The sequence below is a fragment of the Malus domestica genome, chromosome 03 (genome assembly GCF_042453785.1).
Source record: "Malus domestica chromosome 03, GDT2T_hap1".
Lineage (NCBI taxonomy): Eukaryota > Viridiplantae > Streptophyta > Magnoliopsida > Rosales > Rosaceae > Malus > Malus domestica.
Genome location: NC_091663.1, coordinates 1,897,454 through 1,921,061, shown reverse-complemented (window position 1 = coordinate 1,921,061; position 23,608 = coordinate 1,897,454). Strand labels below are relative to the sequence as shown.

The window sequence follows — 23,608 nt, the reverse complement described above, 5'->3', positions numbered from 1 at the left end:
GGTCAACATCCTCCCTACCATTTTGGTTACCCATTTGTGAGGTTGCTATTGTTAATTACGTTAATTAGGACTAAGACATTAAAAGTTTCTCTCAAAAAAAGATATTTCAATGAGTCTGAAACAATAGACGGTATGTCATGTGCTATTATACAATTAATGAAATTAGTTTTTTTCAAATGTCTATTCCAAATTTCGAGCAAATTAAAAAATCTCAACTAAAGAGATGCAATAATGACATGGCAAGTTGGCAATCAAGTCATTTGACTTTTTGATTTATGGTTGTCCTTTTCAACAATAAATAAAATTAATTCTATTGTTTAAAGTGTCAAGTCCATAATTAAGAATATGTTACAACTTTTAACTATTTCAAATTGTATTTTTCGCAAATGATCTTTTATCACAGTGGTGAAGATGAGTGTTGCTCTTGTATTAATGCATGATTTCAAACTGCATTGACTCCCTATGTAATATCTAATCTAACAAATTTATCGTTTGACAAAAAAAATATATATTTCTCGTACACACTGTAGTAGTGTGGAACAATATATAATAAAATAATAATTAAAAACACTCTTTAAAATGAAAGAACTTTTAATTTTGACAATTTGTATTTGACGTATCCACTTGGGATGGTCCAACGACTTTGAGTCCTTGACCGTGAAAACAATGCTTTAAAACTACTATTCTACCCGCCACTTAGTACTACGGTTTAGTAGTATGTCTCTTCACTTATAAGTGAGAGATTTTAGATTCGATTTTCGCCAAAGGCGAATTTGAACCACAATATTGCTAGCTCATTGTAAGGCTAAGGGGCTCGCCTAGCCCTTTCTTCTTAGTGTAGATAATATTTTTTGTTAAAAAAAAATAAAACTACCATTCTACCCTCCCTAGCCGGTATAGTGTACAAGTCACCGGTTATAGCCAGTGGCCAGGTCCCTATAAGATGAACGCTACGTATCTCAGCAACCGTTACATAACTCATTGAGGTAGAATTTATAGCTTATACGTATATCTCACTCTCAAGACTTGGTCTCTGCCTCTAGCTATTTCTTCCTTTATTTATTTTTCATTTCCTTTTAATTTTTCATGGAAGGATAAGAGAAACCAGTAGTTTCTGCAGACTGCAGTGAAAGTTCATATTTGATCAGCAAGCTTTTATATGGAAGCCAAAGTTGAAGAACCCTAGGGTAAAACTCTCTCTCTCTCTCTCTCTCTCTCTCTCTCTCTCTCTATTTTTAGCCTGTGATTTGATTAAAATGTCATGGTAAATTATATTTATTTCATGACAAATTACCCCTTCATCGTGGTCATGGATGTTGATATTGATATCAGTTTGTTTCATGGTCAGTACCTCTTTATTGGTTTGGTGATTAAAATAATCCCAGATCGTGGTCAACTTTTGGCTATTGAGGCAAGTTCTTATGTTTAATTATTTATCTGTTACAAAAAAGATATACTTCTAACAATGAATTAAGGGATATGTAAATGCATATATTTAATATGGTGAGTATGGAAATATATATATTCATACATATGTGAAGGGCATGTAGATAAAATTACAGTACACAACTCTAATATTTAAGTGTTGGAGTGTTGAAGAGATGAAATAAATAAATAAATTATTTTTATAGATTTTTTATCAGTATATGAATTTATTTTATAATTGAAGGGTGTTAACCACATATTTATTTTTACTTTTATTCTCAATTTTCGGTCAGATTCAATCTATTGAAAAAGATTAATGAATAAAAATTATCAAAAATTATGAAAGATACGAGGAAAGTAAAAAAAGTTGGAGAAACACAATTAATAAATAAATTACTTGTATAAATATTACAACACACACATAATATTGCAAACTAAAAGAGACAGACGCTATTAGAAGCTGTCGACCTAACATAAAAAACCACCATAATCTTGCTAGAATTGTCTAGCATAGTTAACATATATGCATGCACCGGCCACTTCCATTGCTTGCTAGAGTTCTCTAGCAAAATCTCTGCATGTTTGAACTAGAAAAATCTGTAGTTCCTGCACCTGACCAAAATGCAGTCTACAGAAGCTACTGACTTTGGGCCGGTGTTGATCTTTCAACAGGGAAGACATGCTAATATGCGTTTGCACACATTTTATGAGATTTATATGATTCTGAATGCATTATCTCATTACATCTAAAGCCTGGCTATTAACTGATGGCTAACTTGCACTGCAGGGATGAATGCATGAGTTGTGGCATCGAGGGTGGTGGATGTGATGGGGATGAGGTTAGAGATCATGTTGACAGAAGAGAGAGAGCACAACCCGCCATCGGCTAAAGAGAGTCTTTTCCGTTGTTGGGAGTGTGCTCTCTTTTCTTCTGTCATCATCTCCTACATTCCCGTCTCTCAGCACCGTCTGATCTCTGTCGATCTATAACCTGAAAGTAATTAAGGTATTCTCTCACCAGGGACTTTGTTACATACAAATTTATAGTTCAACATTATATACAGCTAATAAGGAAATCACTTAATTTGTGGATCTTGTGTGTTTGTGTGTGTAGTATTACTTGTGTGCAAAACCGGGGAAATTTCTTACGCAGATGATTCTTGTTGCAGCGGTAATTAACCAGCTGAATTATTTTTTGGAGGAATAAATTTTACGAATTATTTTGCAGCTCTTGATCAAATATTTATTTTGGTCAACTTATAAGCGACGCTGGTTTACTACTAATCTTGGTTTCTACTTGTACAACATTCAAATGTTATTCGGAAACTTGATCGGTGTTGTAAACCGTGACAGCTTAGTGATCGACATAGTTTTCTTTTCTGCTTCGATGACTTCTTGTATAGAATGATACAGTTTTCTACTTTGTTTTGAGGGCTGCTTGTCAAGTGCCATACTCCTTGCTCATCCTCGATGTGAAAGGAACAGGAAAGGCCTGTAACATATTGCAAAACAAAGATCCGAAACCAGGATCGGTGAGGGAGATCGCAAAAAGGGCTAATGACAATTCACTGAAACATGGTAGGCGCCAGCAACTATCATAAAGAAGTGGAGCTACAAGCATGGTGGAAAAATTCAATTCCTTGATGGTGTATGCCGTGATTGACAGACCATCTGACCAGCAGGGAAATCTTACTTGCAGAATGTTCAGATTTGCATTTGCTTTGTACACAGTTTTTATCTGTACATCACTTGGATATACCGTTCCATATCACGAAGAGGAATCTGTTTTTATCTGTATAATATGTGCTCAAATGTGATCGACAATATTCTCAAGTTTTCGCAAAGCAGACTTTTAAAGTTCTCTTCTTTCATACACACACACATACCTTATGAATGCTTCCTAGTTCTCCTCTCCCTTTGCCATGGCTACTCCAGCCTGAGGGAGGGAGAGGACGTGCCGAACAGATTTATGGGTGCAAAAAGAATTACTCTACACACAAGCTACTGCTCAGTATGTTACAATTAGGAATGTTTAAATCAGTCTACCCAGAAACAGAATGGCATAAGAACAATAAGATCGAAGAGTATAGAAATCGTTCGTGTGTAACGTTCAACTCGTAAACCAGTCGGAAATCTTCTATTACAATTGAAATATTCAAGCAAGAAGCTTTTTTCTGTCCTGGACAAAGCAGAGACCACACAGTTCAACAGAATGCTTTGAACTCAGGCCAGTGAACTCTACAGTCTCTAATCTTCAAACTACAGGATAAAAAAAAGCAGTTGTAAAAAGTAAAAGATTCAAAGAATTCAACTATCTGCAATCTACATATAATCTTCAGTGAATGATGATCTCACGCAGAGAGCTGGTGGGGCTGCCGCAATCCTCCTCATCACAATCTGAAACAATGTCATCAAGTGACAAAGGCAATCTGCTAGAGAAACTCAGACTCGGCTTCACCCTTGGAATGGCTTGAACATCTGCCTCGTTACTCAGAATCTGCAAAACTCTCCTCATCGTAGGCCTCTCCGTGCTATCAGGGTTAGCGCAGCTTAACCCGACAAGTAGCAGCTTCCTCATTTCTTCCACATTAAACTCCCCATTCAACCGTTTGTCAGCTGCCTCGATAATCCTCCCTTCGGAATGCAGCCCCCAAACCCAATCAACCAAATTCACTGCCTTCTCACTTCCCGGCTCTCTTTCTATTGGCCTCCTTCCACAAGCCACTTCGAGGATCACCACACCATAGCTAAAAGTGTCAGTCTTTTCGGTTGCTTTCCCATATTGAAGATACTCAGGCGCAAGGTACCCCATTGTTCCCGCTGTCAGTGTGGAAACAGGGCTTTTATCGTGATCCATGAGCTTTGCCAACCCGAAATCACTGAGCCTCGCATTTAAATTCCCATCCAGCAAAACATTGCCAGTCTTTATGTCCCTGTGGATGACCTGCTGCTCACATTCCTGATGCAGATATGTCAAAACAGACGCCAATCCAACCGCAACATTCAGTCTCCGAGACCAATCTAACAAGGTACTTTGTCCGGATTCTTGGTACAGTGCCTTTTCGAGGCTCCCATTAGGCATGAAATCGTAAACAAGAAGCAATTCACCCTTGTCAACACACCAGCCTTGAAGGTGAACTAAATTCTTGTGGCGCAAGCAAGCAATAATTGACAACTCAGAAAGGAATTCAGTTTTACCTTCATGGGAATGTTTGGATCTTTTCACCGCAGAAATGGTGCCGGAAGACACGAAAAACGCCTTGTAAACAGTCCCGAAAGCTCCATGCCCAAGAATCCTACTGGAATGAAACCCTCCTGTGGCAGATTTCAGCTCCTTGAAACTAAACTCTCTCGGGCCTGCCACAACCTCTGCTTTGAAGCTCTTCTGTCTTCTCAACTCCATCCATTTCATCACAGAAACATACCCGAAAACCAACAGCGCCACGCAAAAGAACGCCGGCCCAGCAATACCAAGTCCTAAGCCGAGCCGCTTGTGGTGCTTATCCCCCGAACCGGACACTGGAATTCTCGGACTGACGACCACATAAGTATCAGACACATTGTGGGGCTGCAACTTCGGCCTTTTTGCAACGAACCCGAATGTATGAAAGCTCCAATTCGCAACCAGATGCTTCTCCGTGCTCCCTTCCGTCGAGGCCGAAAAACCCACGAACATAACCTCCTTCAGATGCTCGGAGAGATCGATATCTACGCTCAAAACCGGCTTTTCGGGCTTGAAATTCGAGTAGCTTAGATACACTTTAAGTTTTTCTTGGTCGTTCTTGTAATCAATCCAAGTAGTAATCGAACTCCCGCTCTTCAAATCGACACCCTGCAAGATTGGATCAGCGGTCTTAATCGAATTGAGGCTCTCGATGTCCAATCCTACATGATTGTCATTCGGATCGTTGAAGTGCAAATCGAGCTTCGTGTCAAATTCGATGGCGACGAACTTGTTCTTGGTCACTTGGGAGGAATTGACGAGACCCAGATAGCCGCCGGGGCTGCCGAGCATCCGGTTGTCCGGCGAGAGGAAGAACGACATGCCGTCACCGTTAGAGCTCGGATTGACGTTGGCGATGGAGAAAGTGAACTTCGTGGAGAAAGAAGCGGTGATGTTGGATTCCGGGTCAAAGAACCGAATTGGGTTGTTGTATATGACGGCGCCGGCGCTGGAGGAGGGGACCGTGAGCTCGCGGGTGAGGCCAACGACGCCGTTTCGGATGTGTGAGTCGCCGAGGAAGGTAAGGTTTCGGAAGTTGAAAGAGGGGAAGTAGAAGTTGACGTTCTCGGCGGAGCCACGGCGGAGGAAGAGGGCTATGAGGAAGAAGACGACGACCCAGAAAACAAGAAGCATTCTTGGAGCCATGGAGGCGGAGATTTCGAATTCAGATGGATGGAAACTAATGGGTTTTGGATTTTCTTTGCAAAAGCAGAGGACTTGCAGATTATGATTGAGAACATGTAGAGAGAGAGGGTTCTTGGAGGTTTAGAGAGAGAGAGAGAGAGAGAGAGAGAGAGAGAGAGAGAGAGAGAGAGGGAGGGAGGGAGTGGTGTTTAAACGGTTGGAAATTGGGCGCGTGGGTCAGTTTGAAAGGAATATATAGGCTGAGAGAGGGTTTTCAACGGTTACGAGGGACTTTTGGGAGGGACCTTAAACGACAGCGTATTGGGGGCATCAATATCATGGAATTTTATGGTACTTTTGTCAACATAATAACATGGAGGAGTGGGTCTCAATCAACGATTTTCAATTGTTAATGTATGTGAGGTTTATTGCAGGGCGTACCTCGTTCTTCAATAACAATTTCAAACATGAGTTTAGCATTGAAGGGAAATTTTCGTTATGTTATATTGTTACACTGTTAATTGAATATAAGTAACGGTAACGTATACTTGATTGTATAATTGTATAGTATCAAATTCGATAATTTGACAATATAATTACGCAGTGTTTTCTTAATTAGTTTTGTGCAAAAACATGTTAACCTTGACTCAAAATTGGCTAACCCAAGAAAATTAAAGATTAAGCATACTTAAGAAAAGGGACATGGTTGGCACAGAAACTCAGACTGATAGATTTTAGCCTTTAGGCCCCTCATGTGTGTAGAGATTTATCAATGTGTCAGGAACACAGTTCGTTATACCAAGTGTAACAAGACAATTGAGTTAGAAACTTGAAAAACAAAATTCCAACTAATTATATTATTACACTTGATATACCGGATAATGTTTTTGGAACACTGAAAAATTTCTCCCATAATTAAATTCCTCATGATGTAAAGTGCATTGCTGATGCAAACCAAATCCTAAACTTGAATGGTTCCATGAATGTTGAATACATAGGCAGACTGGCAGAGCAAGAAAGAAGTACACTTTTCATTTTTTCTTCAAAAAGCATATAGTACTGAGTGTTACAGAAAATAAATAATCAGACTAGAAAATATAAAATGTAATAATTGTGAAAATTAAATCTAACGACTAATACACTTGTAACATTAAGTGCTACATAACGTTGAAGTCATGCTTGAAAGTTTCTTATTTTTTTTTTTACAGGAAGATGAAGATAGAGCTTTTGGAAATGGAGTAGAATACATAGAGTAGTACCAAGATTTGGTTTTGGAGATTTCGATCATCACAAGAGGATGGTGGAGGCCATGTGATCATATCATATGGGTCAAAGATCCAAATGTAACCGTTACAACAATTGGAAGGTAGACAAAGCACATTTCATTTTTTTATTTATCAATTATCAAATCACAGTAGTTTGTCTGGTTTAATGAAATTATTGCCTTTTTTTTTTCAAATTTTTTTTTATCAATTATCGAATATATAAAGCACATAGTCTTGCTCTAATTTACCCAACGTTTTCTATTCTTTTATTTATTTTTATTTTTTTTTAAAATGGGAATCAGTTGGTGACCATGGCCGTTCACTCTTTTGGCGTGCCCAAAAGACTTATAGAGACATTTCAGTCATCTGACCACCATTGTGTGATTCACCAACATCAAGAATCGAATCCTGAACGAGTATGTGGAATATAAACCTAGACTTCGTCCCTGACCACACTACTACCCGTGTTGGTTTTTTCTACTCTTTTATTAAGACAAGGGAAAAATGTTGAGATCCAATTATAGCAATTTTTTTTTCTTTTAATTTTACGTCTCTCAATCATACTTGTTTGGGCTGTTGGTTTCAATGGAAATTTTCCTTTGCACATATTTTTTTAAGACTTAACAATTGAGATTTAATTAAATGAGAATTAGATAAGTCTCAGTCATTTTCTTTTACTTTTCCATGTGTAGGAGAGCAAAGCCCTCGGTTTCACATCAAACTCTGTGTACTTCCAACTTCCAAAGTTGAAACTGGGCTCTTGTCATAATCCATGAGCTTTGTCCAATCCAAAACCACTAAGGCCCATCTGGTCACTTCATAAAATAGTTCTTAGAAAATGTAAAAAATAAATTGAATTTGTTACGAAAGACAAGGATTGTCTGCTCTTCCATTTTCGGTATTCTCCCATGTTTTTCTGTTTTGTGTGATCAAAGTTAAGTCATGTCAACATTTTATATTAATTTTTTTATAGATATAATAAGACAAAAATGAATAGTAATATAAAATGTTAACGTGACTTAACTGTGACTACACAAACAAGAGGGTATCGAAAATAGGAGCGCAGACAATCCTTGTCCTGTTATGAAATCGATGATATATGTAAAATATTATATAAAAGAAATAAAACACAATATTTACAGAGTTCGAAAAATGTGTATACGTTTACAGAGCAACTGCAGTAGTCTCTCTTATTATCAAACTAAAATTACAAAAGCAATGAAAATAATACGAGAATTCAAAAAATTTAGAGTAGTTATCGCTCTTTATTGTTCTTCTGCTTATGTTTGTATTTGTGAGCTATCATTGGCCATTATAAGAGAATTGTGAGATGTTCTGATTAGGAAGATTAGATAGAATCTTGAATTGTGATCCTCTTTATCAGTCACTTTCTTTGACTTTGTCCCACATGTGAAGATGCACTCAAATCAAATAATGTCATCCACATGGGTAAGAAAGTAATAAATAAATTAATGTTTGATGTAATGTTTTCCAACCTCCACCAATTTTCATGACCAACAACGATTTTTTTCATGGAAGAAAATAATTAATAAATTAATGTTGGATGGTAACGTTTTCCAACCTCCGCAAATTACTACTTTATGTTTGCCGTGTGCGGTCCACTGCATTATTGACCAAGAAAAATATCAAGTCGTCTCACCAGTCGTGAAGTAATCTTAACAGGCTTTGCCAAGCAGAATTCTCAGTTTTCCAACTTCGAATACTTGATCAAAGTTAGTCCTTTTGCCAGAAGAGAAAATGGCTTTGGTTGGAGAGGCTTTGCTCTCGGGTTCGATCAAGGTGCTGTGCGACAAGATTTCTGGAGAGTTCATAGACTTCCTCCGGGCAAGAAGACTCGACCATTCACTCGTGGGCAGACTGAAGGTGAAGTTGATGACCCTCAATGCAGTGCTCAACGATGCAGAGGAGAAGCAGATTGTCGACCGTGACGTCGGGATGTGGCTTGACGAGCTCAAACATGCTGTGTTCGAGGCCGAGGACTTGGTGGATGAGATCGATACTGAAGCTTCGCGTTGCAAGGCGAAAGATCAGACTAAGAAAACCCAGGTGTGGAACTTCCTTTCTACCTCTCGTAAACCTTTTAATTATAAAGGCATGAATGGTAGGATAGAAGTTTTATTCAACAAGTTGGAAGACCTTGCAAATAAAAAAGATATCCTCCGTCTTAGAGAAGATGTTGTTGGAGGCAATGTTTCACAAAGAACTCCCACAACTTCTGTTGTTGAGGACGGATTTTATACCTATGGTAGGGATGGAGATAAAGACAAGTTAAAAGATCTACTGTTGCTATCTGACAATGAAAGTAGCAGTAATTTTTCTGTAGTCCCTATAGTCGGTATGGGCGGGGTTGGTAAGACAACTCTTGCTCAACTCCTTTTCAACGATGAACGAGTTAAAAAGCACTTTGACACTCATGCTTGGGTTTGTGTTTCCGAACAGTATGAGGCTTTGAGGGTTATTAAGGCCCTTATGGAGGAAATCACTAAAAAGCCTTGTGACAATTTGGAGATGAATTCCCTTGAAGTTCAATTAAGGGAACAACTGAGTGGAAAGAGATTTTTACTTGTCTTGGATGACCTTTGGAATGAAAACTATGATGACTGGGAGCGTTTACGAATTCTTTTCACGTATGGGGCAAAGGGAAGCAAAATCATTGTAACAACAAGGAGCAGACATGTTGCAGCCATCGTGCACAATACTATTCCTATTCACGATTTAAAAGAATTGTCGGATGAAGACTGTTGGTCGTTACTGGAAAAACATGCATTTAGAAATGAAAACCCCGGTGCACATCTAGACTTGGTTGAAATTGGTAAGGAAATTGCACGTAAGTGCAATGGTTTACCTCTAGCTGCAAAAACACTAGGGGGTCTCTTAAGTTGCAACCTAGACTACAAGGAATGGAATCACATATTGGATAGCAATCTTTGGGATCTGCCACACCCTAATAGTCTTCTTCCTTCTCTAAGATTGAGTTACCATTATCTTCCGGCTCACTTGAAACGATGCTTTGCTTATTGCTCAATTTTTCCAAAGGACTATGAATTTGAAAAAGAAAATGTTATTCTACTATGGATGGCAGAAGGTTTAATTTCACAATCAGAGAGCAAGAAAGCAATGGAGGAGGTTGGTGAAAGGTACTTTAATGAACTGTTATCGCGTTCACTATTTCAAAGACCAAGATTGGATCAACCAAGTTTCACAATGCATGATCTTATCAATGACTTGGCTATGTTTGTGTCTGGAGAGTTTTGTTTAAGGTTGGATCAAAAAAATTCGCATGAAGTTTCTAAAAAAGTTCGCCACTTGTCATATATGAGAGGAGAATTTGATACATCTCCAATATTTGAGCCATTAAAAGGAGTTAAGTGTTTGCGTACCTTCTTTCCAGTGTCTTTACCACCATATTATGGTTGGAATGTTGGATATGTAAGCAATAAGGTGCTAGATGATTTATTGCTAGCACAAAAATGTTTACGGGCATTTTCATTATCAAGATACAAAAACATCACTCACTTACCTGATTCCATTGGTAACCACATACACTTGCGCTACATTAATCTCTCTTATACGGCAATTGAAAGGTTACCAGATACAGTGTGTACTCTCTACAATTTACAAACTCTATTATTGTTAGGTTGTTCTTCTCTTGTTGAATTGCCTGCAGACATGAGGAAATTGATTCATTTGCGTCATCTTGATATTGGTGGAACTAACATAAAAGAGATGCCTGTGCATATGGGTAGGCTAAAAAGTTTGAGAACACTGACAGCTTTTGTGTTGGGGAAATCTACTGGGTCAAGCATTGCAGAACTGAGAGAGTTGTCGCACCTTGGAGGAAAAATTTCGATCTTGAATCTGCAAAATGTAGTTGGTGATATTGATGACTTGCTGAAGGATAAGAAAGATGTTAACGAGGTAGAGTTGTCATGGGGTGACGTAGTTTCCAATGATTCCGTGAAAGAGATATGTGTGCTCGAAAGACTTCAACCTTCGGTAAATTTGGTGAAACTAACCATCAGGTGTTATGGCGGAATCAGTTTCCCAAATTGGGTAGGAGACTTGTCCTTTTCCAACTTACAAGTGATGCGTCTCAGTGACTCTGGTAATTGCAGTTCATTGCCACCAGTTGGTCAGCTACCTGCTCTGAAAGAGCTCTACGTAGAAAGGATGAATGTTGTTAAGAGTGTTGGTGGTGAGTTGTACGGGGGAAATCAACCATTTCAATGTTTAGAGAAGCTAGAGTTTGGGGAGATGCCAGAGTGGGAGGAATGGCAGCCTAGTCCAAGTGGAGGTGAAAGTCCAGACTTTCCTCGTCTTAAGGAGCTGAGGTTACGTTGGTGTCCGAAGCTGAGAGGAGACTTGCCCACTCATCTTCCTTCCTTGAAAACACTTGATGTGTCTGAGTGTGAGGTTCTACATGAAAACAGGGCCAGTAATACCCTGAACACGGAGTCCTTACGAGGATCTCTTGAAAAACTGACAATAATGGGATGCCCGGGTCTCTCATTGTTACTAGAGTCGACGGAGACGCTGCCGTCGCTTCAGATGCTCCGTATTGGTAGTGTTGGTGGAAGCAAATGGTTGCCGCACAACAGCAATCGTCTTCGAAGTTTGACGTTATATGGATGTTCCTCACTCTTGTCGTTCCCTACAAATGGTCTGCCCACCACGCTGACGTCACTCCGTATACAAAATTGCAAGAAATTAGAATTCCTATCACGTGAGATGATGGCCAAATTGACTTCCCTTCAGTCTTTGTATCTAATAAGGAGCTGTGATTCTCTGAGGTCGTTCCCTTTGGGCATTTTCCCCAAACTTGCATATCTTGAAATATGGAGTTGTAATCTGGAATCCCTATCTGTATCTGTTGAAGGAGGAGCAGATGAAAATCTCAACATCCTGGATATCAGGTACTGTCCAAATCTTGTCTCTTTTCCCGACGGGGGATTGCCCACTCCCAACCTCACTTCCTTTATAGTCTTTAACTGCGAGAATTTGAAGTTGTTGCCGGACCGAATGCACACCCTCACCGCCCTTCAAGGTTTGGAGATATCCAATCTTCCAAATGTGGTGTCATTTGCACAAGGGGGTTTGCCTCCCAACCTACAAACATTATTTATCCGTAACTGGGATCTGGTGGAGACGTTGCTCAATGAACAGCTGCTCCCTGCCACTCTTCACACTCTCCTAATCTATGATGCATCGAATCTGAAATCTTTGGACGGAAAGGGATTTGAGCATCTCGCTTCTCTTCAACAGCTAAAAATTTCAGGGTGCGAGAGTCTCAAATTCCTGCCAAAAGAGGGTTTGCCGGCATCTCTTTCTTATCTGAGCATCGAGGGTTGTCCTTCTCTGAAGAAGAGGTATGGGAACAAGAAGGGAAAAGATTGGAGAAACATAGCTCGCATTCCTTGCATAGACATAGATGATGAGATCATCATATGAGCTTTCATTTCACTCTCTCCAACTCTCAACTCTCAACTCTCAAGACAAAAGCCAGGTACTTTATTTATTTATTTATTATTAAATTGATTGTCCTCAGCAATATTCCAGCTTAAATTAGAGTTTCAGAGTCTAATTCCGATGAAATTACAGGAGAGTGGCGAGGGGAGTGAATTTTTTCTGATACTGTGGAACTACTTGGGGTCGTTATATATGATTCTCCTGCATGACAAGAGGTAAATCCCTGGATGATTTCTCATACTTCTCCCGTTTGCACCATAACTGTAATCTTCTGGTAGATGTGATGGGACTAACAGATATATCGGTTTAATTGATGCAGCGCCTACAGATTTCAGTGTAAGTAGTTGAACACTTGAGTGTAATTTGTTCTTCCTTTATGGATCAATGTAATTCAACCATGCAATCAGTCAGGACAACACGATGGGACTAACGTATTTGTCGGCTTGTTTTCTATATATTAGCATTCTTCTCACCATTGTGGATTTCATGAGCAATCAAGAGAATATTCAAAGTTGCATCTGGACTTGGAGGTTTGTTTTCCATATATTAGTGTGTGTGATGTAGCAAGTTAACAAACGAAGAAAAAAATTATTTGAACATTGCAGATTTGCTCACTATATACGCAGGTAATCATTTGATTCGTTAACTGCTCTAGAGGAAGATGCCGTGGAGAAATAGATGATGATAAGCCTTAACCCAAGTTTGATGGTGAAAGTTGGAGCAGCGGGCTCTCAAATTTAGAAACCTTCTTGGTAAGTAGCAACTCAACCATAGTGCTTCATGTACATGATAGCACATAGCAGGATTTCCCAGTCACTAAGGGGTCCATTCATTGTTTTTCTGATTCATATGCAGCCACACACTTTGTTGCTGCCTGTGCAGCCAAGCGCGCACACGGGGGTTCATTTTTCTCTACCACGTACATTTTAGGCCATGACACTACGTCGTTGGCTGCCGATGGCGGTTGATTTGGAGGCTGCTGCTATGGAAGTGGATATAATTCCACTCTATCTTTGGCAGGACTGTAGCAAAGGAAGAAGCATTATTCTGCATTGAAGTTGTTGTTGGCAGGACTGTGCAGCCAAATGCGAGGGGAGTGAAATTACAGGAGAGGTCGATATATATGATTCTCCTGCATGACAAGAGGTAAAACCCTGGATGATGCTTTTCTCATACTTATCTCGTTTGTGACTTGACTCTAATCTTCTGATATATCGGTTTCATTGACACAGCAAGCAAGCGAACCTCTAAAGATAGGATTATCAAATGGGGCTCTGATTTTCTGGACTGTCAAGTTTGAAATATTTTGGGTGGAAATGGACTTTCAACGCCTCCCACTCACGCAATTCCTTCCAGGACAGGGACCTCTAGACCTTAGCTCTCTTGAATAGCTATATAAAGATTGAATGTATGTGGGACTTCGTCGGTCCAGAGAGAAAACTATTGAACTGTAAAGATAGGATTATCACGGGGGGAAACGATGTTAGCTTACTTCAACCACTCAGGTACTTGTGTATATATACTTCTGTGGTTTCCATACGGTGGAATGCTTACTCATCTTTCAATGCCTCTGTCATCTTGTGGTAGGTGCATACACATATGTTTCTCTACAAACACAATGGTTGGAGAGAGCTTGGCTTATTGGCACCGCTTGCTAGAATGCCCGTGTGACTAGACTTGGTGGCTGGCTGCTGCGCCTACGGATTTAAGTGTAAGTAGTTGAACACTTGAGTGTAATTTGTTCTTACTTTATGTATCAATGTAATTCAACTATGCAATCAGTAAGGACAACACGATGGGACTAACATATTTGTCGGCTTTATTGATGCAGATGGCAACTCTGGGTGTAGATATGCTTTTATACAGACAGTGGTTGAACAGCGCTCTTGTTCCTTGTAGCAGTGTCGTCATGCTTGTGTTTGTTGCTATTCCAGTAAATGATATTACTTGAATAAGTGGTTGGCTGGTGTGCAACGGATTTCACAAGAATGGTAATTCTTACGTTGAGCACTGCGGATGAGCGGTAATTGAGCGTTCCACCACTCTCTTTTGTTTTAAGTTCCATTCGCTTGTTTTCTAAGATAAATGTATCAATAATAATTTCTTCATCTTTGAATTTAGGAGTATCTTGTTAAGCTGAGGTATGAAAAAGGAAAGCAGTTGAGTTGGCATCCTATTGAAATGGATTGAGAGAAAACTTGCTTTCACAGTTCGATTTATAATGAAATGGTACAAAGCATATGAAGGTAAAGCTCTGCGTTCTTTTCCTACATTTTCATCAAAACTCTGCATCCACATACTATCCTTAAAGAGATATATATATATATCACATACGTTAAATGAAATTGTTCCTATTGTTGCCACCAATGAACATCTTATCTCCTGGAAGTGATCCAAAGGAACTGAGAGGTTATAGCATTCACCATTGTGGATTTCATGAGCAATCAAGAGAATATTCAAAGTTGCATCTCGACTCGGAGGTTTGAACATTGCAGAATTGCTCACTATATATGCAGGCAATCGTTTGATTCGTTAACCGCTCAAGAGGAAGATGCCGTGGAGAAATGGACGATAATACGCCTTAACCCAAGTTTGATGGTGAAAGTTGGCCCTGCGGGCTCTCAAATTTGGAAGCTTTCTTGGTAAGTAGCAACTCAACCATGGTAGTGCTTCATGTATGTTATCGCCCATAGCTGGATTTCCCAGTCGCTAAGGGGTCCATTCATTGTTTCTCTTAATATATGGTATTTGTTTTTCTGATTCGCATGCAGCTACACACTTTGTTGCTGCCTGTACAGCCAAGTGCATGCGGGGGTTCATTTTTCTCTACCACGTACGTTTTAGGCCAGAACACTGCATCGTTGGCTGCCGATGGCGGCTGATTCGGGGGCTGCTGCTGTGGAAGTGGAGAGTAATTCCACTCTATCTTTGGCAGGACTGTTGCAAAAGGAGAAGGATTATTCTGCGTTTGGTCCAATATTATGTGAGATGAGAGGCCCAAAAATGTTGCACATCGACTTGCATGATATTAAGAGTTGCTATAGTTTGAAGACTCACCTGGACATTATTTTGGATGTTTTAATTAATACAAGCTAGATAGTCATAACTTGTAATTTGTTGGTGTTTGGTACTCTTTTTTCTTCAACTGGGTTGAAATCTCCGACAAGATTTTGATGAGGTGAATCTTTGACACCCTAAAAAACTTTAATCTTAGTAATAGTCATAAGTTGTAATGATTACTTTTCAGTTTGCTCATGAACCATAGTGTGCTTTGTTCTGTAATGACTACTTTTAAGTACATTTGATGTTGGGTGGTTAATACGAAATCTTCCTACAGGAGCCAATTAATTTCGGAGCGAAGGAAACAAGGATCTGCTGGAGATTTTGCTCAATGAACACCTGCTCCCTGCCACTCTTCACACTCTCTGGATCTCTTATGTATGGAATCTGAAATCTTTGGACAGAAAGGGACTTGAGCACCTCACTTCTCTTCAACAGCCAGAAATGTAGGGTGTAAGAGTCTCGAATTCCTGCCAAAAGAGGGTTTTCCGGCATCTCTTATCTGAGCATTGAGAATTTTATTTCTCTTAAGAAGAGGTATGAGACCAAGAAGGGAAAAGATTGGAGAAACATAGCTCGCATTCCTTGCATAAAGATCGATGGAGAAGTCATCATCATATGAGCCTTCATTTCACTCTCTCCAAATCTCAACTCTCAACTCTCAAGACAAAAGCCAGGTAATTTTTTTATTTATTATTAAATTGATTGTCCTTAGCAACAATATTCCTACTTAAATTCAAGTTTGAGAGTCTAATTCCGATGAAATTACAGGAGAATGCGAGGGGAGTGACTTCTTTGTAGTCTGATATATATGATTCTCCTGCATGTGAGGGTTTTCTCATGCTTGTCTCATTTGAGGCATAACTTTCTCATCTTTCACTGTAACTGTAATCTTCAGGTAGGTCCACTGGAGATATGTTTCTCGCTACTAACACAACAGTTGAAGAGTGCCTCATGGCTGTACTTGCTTGAGTGCCAGTACATACGTTGCGTTACTAGATTGCATATATATTAAGGAGGATTTCACCGGTGGAACATTGCAGATCAGCTGTAAATTGTAATTTACTCTCTCTCACTTTTTCTATCTTCAGTTTGCTTTATCTACATTGCATTTTATATATCAGTCTTTTTCTTTGACAGTTCAATTCAACTATATCCTAAGTCAGGACAATTTGATGGTACTAGCAGGTATATCGGTTTCATTGATGCAGCGAGCAAACAGAGTAAACCTGTAAAGATAGGATTATCAAATGGTGCTCTGGTTTTCTGGACTGTCAAGTTTGAAGTCTTTGGACAGAAATGGACTTTGAACAGGGACCTGCAGACCTCAGCTCTTGTCAACATCTATATAAAGATTGAATGTATGTGGGACTTCATCGGCCCAGAGAGAAAACTATTGAACTGTACCGATTAACTGTGCTACCCTTTCTTCTCTCTCTTATTTTTAATTTCTCCCCTAACATTTACATGTTTCTTTGAATTTCAGGACAGTATCATCAAATATAATAACAACCGGTTTTAGCTTGCATATTACCAGTAGTTGATTGGTGCGGCGGCAATCTCTCGCATATATGATTACCCCTGCATGGGATGCAAGTAACTCCTTGATGATGTTTTTTTTTTCTCTCATATGTACTGCTGTGGTTCCATATGGCGGAATGCTTACTCATCTTTCAATGCCTCTGTCATCTTGAGGTAGGTGTATATACTCATATGTTTCTCTACAAACACAATGGTTGAAGAGAGCATGGCTTTTTGGCACCACTTTCTAGAATGCCAGTGGCTTCGCCATGGTAGTCCACCATTTTGAGGGTTGGAAAGACTCAAAAGCATTTTAGCCTCCCTTGGTCACCATCATGTGATTCACCAACGCCAGAAATCGAACTCAGGACGTGCTGTGTAGAATACGAGTCTAAAACTCGTTCCCAACCATTGGACCATCCCGTTGTAGTTAAATTTGTATATATTTGTGGTGAGCTGCTTTTGTAACCCACGTAGAAAATGTGCTATATTTGCTGAGTAGCTCAGGTAATTGCCTATCTGCCAATGGAACTTGTTACTCTTCTTAACTACAATCAATCTGCAAATTATCTGAGATAACAATTACGACAGAATCCTATACATCAAAAAAAGTTGTACTCGTTTCAGCTACATTTCGAGTTGAAAGGGTGTCGCCTGCTCAAGAAACTGTTCACAAATGGACTTTGGAAATCTGCAAGGAGAAACGAAAACCAGTTATTACAAGTATTTTGGTTTTGATAGGAGGTAACTGAGGGCATTTTACATTTTGCAGAAGGGAAATTGCTCCTTTAACAATATAACTGAATAGAGTTTAGCACATTCCGCTGTTGTTTAATTGATGCTTTCGGGGCAAGAGGACTGCAATGAGCATATTGGAACTTAGTCCAGCAGTACCTAAAATTGGACCAGCCAAAAGGCCGATGCAATAGCTACCAAGACAACGGCTTTTATCGTGATCCATGAGCTTTGCCAACCCGAAATCACTGAACCTTGCGTTTAAATTCCCGTCCAGCAATACATTGACAGTCTTTATGTCCCTGTGGATTACCTGCTGCTCACATTCCGGATGCAGATACGTCAAAACAGACGCCAATCCAACCGCAACTTTCAGTCTCGGAGACCAATCTAACAAGGTACTTTGTCCGGGTTCTTGGTACAGTGCCTTTTCGAGGCTTCCATTAGGCATGAAATCGTAAACAAGAAGCAATTCACCCTTGTCAACACACCAGCCTTGAAGGTGAACTATATTCTTGTGGCGCAAGCAAGCAATAATCGACAACTCAGAAAGGAATTCAGTTTTACCTTTAATGGAATTCTTGGATCTTTTCACCGCAGAAATGGTGCCCATAGACACGAAAAACGCCTTGTAAACAGACCGGAAAGCTCCATGCTCTAGAATCCTACTGGAATGAAACCCTCCTTGGCATATTTTAGCTCCTTGTAACTAAACTCTCTCGGACTTGCCACAACCTCTGCTTTGAAGCTCTTCTGTCTTCTCACCTCCATCCATTTCGTCACGGAAACATACCCGAAAACCAACAGCGCCACGCAAAAAAAACGCAGGCCCGGCAATACCAAGTCCTAAGCCGAGCCGCCTGTGGTGCTTATCTCCCGAACCGGACACTGGAATGTTGGAACTTGTGATTATGTGGGACTCCCAGTCCCCATCGCCCATTTCCCTACTTTAAGTCCTCTTTATAAGTGTGTTCTCAGACTTATGGTTTGAAGGAAATTGGACTAAAGCCTTGGATCTAGGATTTTAGATTTGAAGGGTTTGGGTATAAATATTAAATGTCAAAGATTAGCCTTGTTTTTTATTCTAAAAACTTAGTTTTTAACAGTTATATCTAAAAGGATCAATCAATTCCATCGCTTCCTTTTTCCATATTTCACAAAGAAACACCACAACCGATTCGCCAAGAATCCAAGTTCGTGTGCAAGAACTTGGATTAGATAGTTGTATCCTGCAAGATAGACGTCCACTGATCTACTTGTTGTGATTGGCTCATATTTTGAGCTGTTAACAATTAAGTGACTTTGTGTGTTATGCTTTCGGAATAGTGGCCAAATATGTCCATATCTCATTTTGGCTAATAGTGGAAGACAATGATGATGTTTCATGGGATTCCTTTGTTTTGGCATTTTTTTATTCATTTCCCATTTGCATGCCGAAAGTGGTTTTGGGTTTTGAGAAAAGGGAGCATGATGGATCATCATTGTGTCTATGAAAAAAATGAGAAGTTGACTCACTTTTCTGTCCATTTAATTGCAAAGAGCCGGTGGAGAAATGGAGAGAGAGAGCATCCGGAAAACACAGAGGGAAAAGAAAATAGAGTGAGAGTGAGAAACTCTTGGGGAGAGTGAGGCTCTTGGAAAAATTATGTGAGTGTACAAGAGATTGGGGTTTGGGTTATGTCAATTTAACTCATGTATATTTTGTACTAGTTATTCTCATAGTGAAGAGCAATATCTCTCCGGGGACGTAGGCAGGTTTTTGCCGAACCTCGTAATTATCTTGGTGTCTTTATTTCTTGTATTTTAAATTGTTCAACTGTGGGTTTATAAGTTGGTGAGATAACAGGCCAAAGCACAACAATTGGTATCAGAGCATCGTTGGAGGCTTGGTTCGTTGGAGGTCCAGATTTGTTGTTCACCATGGAATTTTCAGTTGAGCAGTTTAATGGGAGAGACGATTTTACTCTTGGTAAAGGAGAGTAATGAAAGCCTGAAGAAATGGAAGCTATGTTCAAGGATGCTTGGATCAACTGCGAAAGTTGATGTTGAGGAAGAAGACAAAGGCCTCTTTCTTCTTACCTCACTTTCAGATTCGTACGAGAACCTTGTGAAACTTTACTGCATGGAAAGTTACAGTAAGTTTGGAGCAGGTGCAAACTTCTTTGGTGTGGAATGATACACAAAGGAGACCATGGATGATGGTGGGCACAAGACTGCTTAAGTTATTAAAGGTTGGAATCGTGGAAGAAAATTGGAAAGAGAATATGAGAGAAACAGCAGGTTCAGATCCGGTTCCGGAGGCAAGGGTCCACAGTGCTACGAGTGCAAGGCCGGGTTGTAGCAAGTTTATGGCGGAAGACTTCGAGTATGCCCTCTAGGTACTCGAAGCAACACTTCTCCTGGTGATGTATAGTCTCAAGTGTTGCAGGGGTTTTGCAGCAGGTGGAGCTATGGGATTCACAGGTGATGAGATGGTCATGAAGGAGGAGAAGTGTGAGGAATATTTGTCTGGCTCGACGGGTGTTACTGGAAATGGGTGCACTGACAAGTTTCCAAGTTGCAGACAATAAAGAAGGGGGAAAAAAAATTGTTGGAGGAGACGAGGATGTGTCGAGATCCTGTCTGAAACTAAAATTGTGATTTTTAGCTTGCAGCAGCTGCACATGCATTGGCAGTGACTGAATCGGAACAGGACCAACGAGGTTTATTCAGAGTGTGTATGCTGGTATGTAAGGCCAATGGACTTTGGTGATGGGTGCAAGGATTTTTTGCACAGTATATTCGCCAAGGTGGAGATTGTTGTGATTGGCTCATATTTTGAGCTGTTAACAATTAAGTGACTTTGTGTGTTATGCTTTCGGAATAGTGGCCAAATATGTCCATATCTCATTTCCGCTAATAGTGGAAGACAATGATGATGTTTCATGGGATTCCTTTGTTTTGGCATTTTTTATTCATTTCCCATTTGCATGCCGAAAGTGGTTTTGGGTTTTGAGAAAAGGGAGCATGATGGATCATCATTGTGTCTATGAAAAAAATGAGAAGTTGACTCACTTTTCTGTCCATTTAATTGCAAAGAGCCGGTGGAGAAATGGAGAGAGAGAGCATCCGGAAAACACAGAGGGAAAAGAAAATAGAGTTAGAGTGAGAAACTCTTGGGGAGAGTGAGGCTCTTGGAAAAATTATGTGAGTGTACAAGAGATTGGGGTTTGGGTTATGTCAATTTAACTCATGTATATTTTGTACTAGTTATTCTCATAGTGAAGAGCAATATCTCTCCGGGGACGTAGGCAGGTTTTTGCCGAACCTCGTAATTATCTTGGTGTCTTTATTTCTTGTATTTTAAATTGTTCAACTGTGGGTTTATAAGTTGGTGAGATAACAGGCCAAAGCACAACACTACTGCACTGGTGTAGGGGCGAATTTTTATCTTAGGAGATTGCTTTTGCAAGCCTCTATCCTCAAATAACAAGTCAGTGATTTGTGATTCTATAAGCAATTTCATTAAGTGATTATATCTTGATATATTGTATTTGTTGTTTAATTTTTCATTTGAAAATAAACTCTGCAAATTATTATATATCATACACCTATTAATTGGTTGGTCCTAACATGGAATTCTCGGACTTACCATCACATAAGTATCAGACACATTGTGGGGCTGTAGCTTTGGCCTTTTCGCAACGAACCCGCATGTATGAAAGCTCCAATTCTCAACCAGATGCTTCTCCGTGCTCCCTTCCGTCTAGGCCAAAAAACCCACGAACATAACCTCCTTCAGCTGCTCGGAGAGATCGGTATCTACGCTCAAAACCGGCTTTTCGGGCTTCAAATTCGAGTAGCTTGGATTCCGGGTCAAAGAACCGAATTGGGTTGTTGTATATGACGGCGCCAGGGCTGGAAGAGGGGACTGTGACCTCGCGGGTGAGGCCGGTAAGGTTTCGGAAGTTAAAAGAGGGGAAGTAGTTGTTGACGTTCTCGGCGGAGCCACGGCGGAGGAAGAGGGCTATGAGGAAGAAGACGACGACCCAGAAATCAAGAAGCTTTCTTGGAGCCATGGAGGCGGAGATTTCGAATTCAGATGGATGGAAACTAATGGGTTTTGGATTTTCTTTGCAAAAGCAAAGGACTTGCAGATTATGATTGAAAACATGTAGAGAGAGAGAGAGAGAGAGAGAGAGAGAGAGAGAGAGAGAGAGAGAGATAGAGTTCTTGGAGGTTTAGAGAGCGGGAGGGAGTGGGGTTTAAACGGTTGGAAAATGGGCGCGTGGGCCGGTTTGAAAGGAATATTTATGCTGAGAGTGGGTTTGCAACGGTTATGAGGGACTTTTGGGAGGGACCTTAAACGACAGCGTATTGGGGGCATCAATATCATGGAATTTTATGGTAGATTTTTGGTCTGGGAACATTTTGTCAACATAATAACATGGAAGAGTGGGTCTCAACGATTTTCAATTGTTAATGTATGTGAGGTTTATTGCAAGTCGTGCTTCATTATTCAATAACAATTTCAATATTAAACATGAGTTTAGCGTTGAAGGAAATTTTTTGTTCATCATGAAATATAGTATGTTATAGTGTTACACTGTTAATTTAATATAAATAGCGGTAACGTATACTTGATTATATAATTTTATAGTATCAAATTCGATAATTTGACAATATAACTACGCAACTAGAGTGTTTTCTTAATTAGTTTTGTGCAAAAACATGTTAACCTTGACTCAAAATTGGCTAACCCAAGAAAATTAAAGATTAAGTATACTTAAGAAAAGGGACATGGTTGGCACAGAAACTAGACTGATAGATTTTAGGCCCCTCATATGTGGAGAGATTTATCAATACGTCAGGAACACAGTTCATTATTCTAAGTGTAACAAGATAATTGGGTTAGAAACTTGAAAAAGAAAATAATTCCAACTAATTACATTATTACACTTGATATACCAAGTAGTGTTTTTGGCACACTGAAAAATTTCTCCTATAATTAAATTCCTCATGATGAAGCGCATTGCTGATGCAAACCAAATCCTAAACTTGAATGGTTCCATGAATGTTGAATACATAGGCAGACTGGCAAAGCAAGAAAAAGTACAATCCATTTTTCTTCAAAAAGCATATAGTACTGAGTGTCATAAAAAATAAATATTCAGAATAGAAAATATAAAATGTAATAGTTGTGAAAATTAAATATGATAACTAATACACTCGTAACATTAAATGCTACATAGCGTTGAAGTCACGTCTGAAAATTTCTTAATTTTTCTTTTAACAGTAAGATGAAGATAGAGCTTTTGGAATTGGAGTAGAATACATAGAGTAGTACCAAGATTTGGTTTTGGAGATTTCAATCATCACAAGAGGATGGTGGAGGCCATTTGATCATATCATATGGGTCAAAGATCCAAATGTGACCGTTACAACAATTGGGAGGCAAACAAAGCACATTTCATTTATTTATTTATCAATTATCAAATAAATCACATTAGTATGTTTTAATGAAACTATTGCCTTCTATTTTTTCAAAAAAAAAAAGAAAATCAATTATCGAATACATAAAGCACATAGTCTTGCTCTAATTTACCCCAACGTTTTCTATTCTTTTATTTTATTTTTTTATTTTTAAAAATGGAATCAGCTGGTGGCCACTGCCGTTCACATTTTTGGGTGCTGAGAAGACTTGCAGAGGTATTTCAGCTCCTATAACCACTATTGTGTGATTTACCAGTATCAAGAATCGAACTCTGGACGTGTCGTGTGGAATATA

The 23,608-nt window shown here is 39.5% G+C and overlaps 2 protein-coding genes, 2 long non-coding RNA genes and 1 pseudogene across 14 annotated transcripts; 2 read left to right on the top strand and 3 right to left on the bottom strand.

Moving 5' to 3' along the window:
• The first annotated feature begins 968 nt into the window (after positions 1-968).
• On the top strand, positions 969-3,298 carry LOC108174232 (uncharacterized). Its single transcript, XR_003771880.2, has 3 exons — positions 969-1,187; positions 2,213-2,431; positions 2,540-3,298. It is a non-coding gene; the product is annotated as an uncharacterized lncRNA (long non-coding RNA).
• Positions 3,299-3,510: 212 nt separating this feature from the next.
• LOC103446844 (probable L-type lectin-domain containing receptor kinase S.7) lies at positions 3,511-5,993 on the bottom strand. Its single transcript, XM_008386001.4, has one exon. It carries the CDS (start codon positions 5,792-5,794, stop codon positions 3,761-3,763), a length of 2,034 nt encoding a protein of 677 aa, XP_008384223.3. The 5' UTR covers positions 5,795-5,993; the 3' UTR covers positions 3,511-3,760.
• Positions 5,994-8,123: 2,130 nt separating this feature from the next.
• Positions 8,124-17,688, top strand: LOC103452463 (putative disease resistance RPP13-like protein 1). 11 transcript variants are annotated; one of them, XM_070818055.1, is made up of 16 exons: positions 8,124-12,562; positions 12,658-12,740; positions 12,845-12,861; positions 12,987-13,055; positions 13,181-13,277; positions 13,546-13,671; positions 13,758-14,030; positions 14,113-14,236; positions 14,357-14,548; positions 14,647-14,771; positions 14,915-15,167; positions 15,297-15,703; positions 15,863-16,262; positions 16,357-16,642; positions 16,774-16,946; positions 17,072-17,688. In XM_070818055.1, exon 1 carries the CDS (start codon positions 8,797-8,799, stop codon positions 12,505-12,507), a length of 3,711 nt encoding a protein of 1,236 aa, XP_070674156.1. In that variant the 5' UTR covers positions 8,124-8,796; the 3' UTR covers positions 12,508-12,562; positions 12,658-12,740; positions 12,845-12,861; positions 12,987-13,055; positions 13,181-13,277; positions 13,546-13,671; positions 13,758-14,030; positions 14,113-14,236; positions 14,357-14,548; positions 14,647-14,771; positions 14,915-15,167; positions 15,297-15,703; positions 15,863-16,262; positions 16,357-16,642; positions 16,774-16,946; positions 17,072-17,688. The 11 variants fall into 11 exon arrangements, with proteins under 11 accessions (XP_070674156.1, XP_070674153.1, XP_070674157.1 ...); XM_070818052.1 differs by having other exon boundaries at positions 13,408-13,671; positions 16,484-16,642; XM_070818056.1 differs by having other exon boundaries at positions 13,152-13,277; positions 15,297-15,508; positions 16,484-16,642; positions 16,797-16,946.
• Positions 16,939-18,899, bottom strand: LOC139194009 (probable L-type lectin-domain containing receptor kinase S.7; annotated as a pseudogene).
• Positions 17,597-22,102, bottom strand: LOC139194012 (uncharacterized). Its single transcript, XR_011578672.1, has 2 exons — positions 21,473-22,102; positions 17,597-17,797 (listed from the first exon to the last, which is right to left on the bottom strand). It is a non-coding gene; the product is annotated as an uncharacterized lncRNA (long non-coding RNA).
• Between the last annotated feature and the right edge of the window lie 1,506 nt (positions 22,103-23,608).

Excerpts from the sequence above, each read along its gene's own strand:
- LOC103446844 (XM_008386001.4), bottom strand. The coding sequence starts at position 5,794 with ATGGCTCCAAGAATGCTTCTTGTTTTCTGGGTCGTCGTCTTCTTCCTC.
- LOC103452463 (XM_070818055.1), top strand. The coding sequence starts at position 8,797 with ATGGCTTTGGTTGGAGAGGCTTTGCTCTCGGGTTCGATCAAGGTGCTG.